This window comes from Austrofundulus limnaeus, unplaced genomic scaffold (genome assembly GCF_001266775.1).
Source record: "Austrofundulus limnaeus strain Quisiro unplaced genomic scaffold, Austrofundulus_limnaeus-1.0 Scaffold869, whole genome shotgun sequence".
Taxonomy (NCBI): Eukaryota; Metazoa; Chordata; class Actinopteri; order Cyprinodontiformes; family Rivulidae; genus Austrofundulus; species Austrofundulus limnaeus.
Window position 1 is genome coordinate 5,212 of NW_013953271.1, and position 2,325 is coordinate 7,536.

Below are 2,325 nucleotides of genomic sequence, written 5' to 3' on the forward strand. Positions count from 1 at the left end.
GTGACAAAATATGGAAAAGTTCAAGGGGTATGAATACTTTTGCAAACCACTGTATTTGATCATTTATTGAATTACATTTATCACAGAGCAGTTCTGTCACAGTGTGGTAATAAATATAAACAGGCAGTGAAGAATGAAAGTTGTATATTTATGATAAACTACAGAAACATTTGAAACACGCTCACCTGGAGAACATGGTGCTGTTCTCCTGGTGAGGATGAGGAGGTAAACGTTAAACGGAGATTAATCTTTGCTTTAATATGGGACAAACAAAACTGTGAATCTGACTRGCACCATGTCGTGTGCGCTGCGGCGCAGCAGGCTCGGCTCGGTTCTGTTCGGACTTCACGCTGAACGCCTGCATCTTTGTTAGCGATGGGCGCTTACGTTATTATAGTAAAACAGGACATGTGGCAGAACACTTTACTAGTGAAATGTTGTAAGATAGCAAGATGGACTAACAAACTGAATGTTGCGTGCAGACTTTGTTCGAGCAGTTTGGTCACGCACGTAAAGTTGGACATACAGTATCTGTTGGATAACAGCYCTCTGAACACAAATATTTAATATAAAGTTAAGTTTTATAGACAAAAGTCCAAGGAGAGAAATAAGCAAGGAGAGGTCTCACTACTGACCGCTGCGCTGCTCCTGCAGACTGCTCACCTGCTGCTTTACTGACCCGCCCTCCTCTGCTTCGCTCTGATTGGATAAAAGTGCTCTGGGGTTTGTTTCATTTGTTGAAAGTAGTGGTGCGACTGGGCGGCTTTAACAAGACCACAACAGAACCAGAGGMTTTTTTTTACCTTGTCCCTTACAGATGACAGAAATCCGTCGTGGTGACYGAGAACTTTAAGCCCTGTACACAATACACAAGCCATGCTCTGCAAACACACAGCTGAACAGTGACACAGACACTAACAAACCGTTACATGCTAAAGTGTACAAGTCAATWGTTCAGGATACATGAGACATGAACCCACCAGAATGATCCTAACACTGCTGCACTGAGTTTAAATCAGAAGCTCCTCAGACRTTTGTGTTCATTCTGGCTGCACCCATTGTGTTGACTTCTGTTTAACTTCAACACACAGATTTATTAAGGAAAAACAACTGATTCTGTCATGTCTAAATATCTTGGAGTAGAAGCTAAATGCAGACCTATCCAAAGCTCCAGACTCAGGAGGACAAAAAAGGAACAAATATGAGAAAGCACCAACAACAAAGTGACTATGAATTGTCTACAGGACAGTGGTACCTGGTCCCAGCCCCACAGGCGCTGTCTGGGCTGAGGGTACTTCAGGAGGTCTAATGCAGTCTCTTTGATGATGCTGGGGTTCAGGAGTCTGAACCTGGAGGGTTCCAGAGGAACTTCCTGTGGAACCTTCTGCCAGAAGAAGATCCAGTCCCAGAGAGGCTGCAACACAAAGAACAGGTGTGTTTACTGAAGAGTGTGAGGTGATGACATGATGCAGACAGGTTCAATGGTGGGAAACCAAACACTGAAGGAGACTGATGCATGGTGGTCAACTGTACCAAACACTGAAGGAGACTGATGCATGGTGGTCAACTGTACCAAACACTGAAGGAGACTGATGCATGGTGGTCAACTGTACCAAACACTGAGGGAGACTGATGCATGGTGGTCAACCGTACCAAACACTGAGGGAGACTGATGCATGGTGGTCAACTGTACCAAACACTGAAGGAGACTGATGCATGGTGGTCAACTGTACCAAACACTGAGGGAGACTGATGCATGGTGGTCAACCGTACCAAACACTGAGGGAGACTGATGCATGGTGGTCAACCGTACCAAACACTGAAGGAGACTGATGCATGGTGGTCAACCGTACCGACAGAAGAGTCTTCTGTAACTCTAGATAAATGTCATGTTGCAGAGAGGCTGAAGCAGTTAACAAACAACTAAAGCTGTTCTCCATAAATAAACAAGCAGCAAACATCATGTTTCTACTAGAGAAGCATTGATTCCACTTCTGTACTGATTTTCAACATTTTACATCAAGTATAATTCCAGACAGGAGGAAGCAAGATGGCAGCACGTTGCTGAGCTCCATCAACTACCCACCACTAATTTTAATACTTTAGAACCAAAGTTGAGTTGCACCATTCAGTGAGGGAGTTTGTAAACAATGATAATTAAGATTATAAAGTCCTCTATGAAAACAAAGGGAATAAATAGCCTATACACCACGCTCCTCCCTTCCACTCCCTGGTTACGGCCTGTTGTTTTTAGCGTTAGCTGCTAGTACTAGTCTGTGAAAAAGTCACAAAAGTTAAATCATCTGTGATCTACTGGTATAAAAC

The 2,325-nt window shown here is 43.6% G+C and overlaps 1 protein-coding gene across 2 annotated transcripts in view; it reads right to left on the bottom strand.

Annotated features, from left to right (window-relative positions):
• st3gal5 (ST3 beta-galactoside alpha-2,3-sialyltransferase 5) overlaps positions 1-2,325 on the bottom strand; it is a 15,290-nt gene that overhangs the window by 2,270 nt on the left and 10,695 nt on the right. Inside the window, exon 7 of one of the 2 annotated variants that reach the window (XM_014029215.1) lies at positions 1,256-1,414. The exons of the other annotated variant lie outside the window; for it this stretch is intronic. Coding sequence (XP_013884669.1) covers positions 1,256-1,414 — 159 coding nt within the window. The remainder of the gene's footprint in view (positions 1-1,255; positions 1,415-2,325) is intronic. 2 annotated transcript variants of the gene reach the window in all.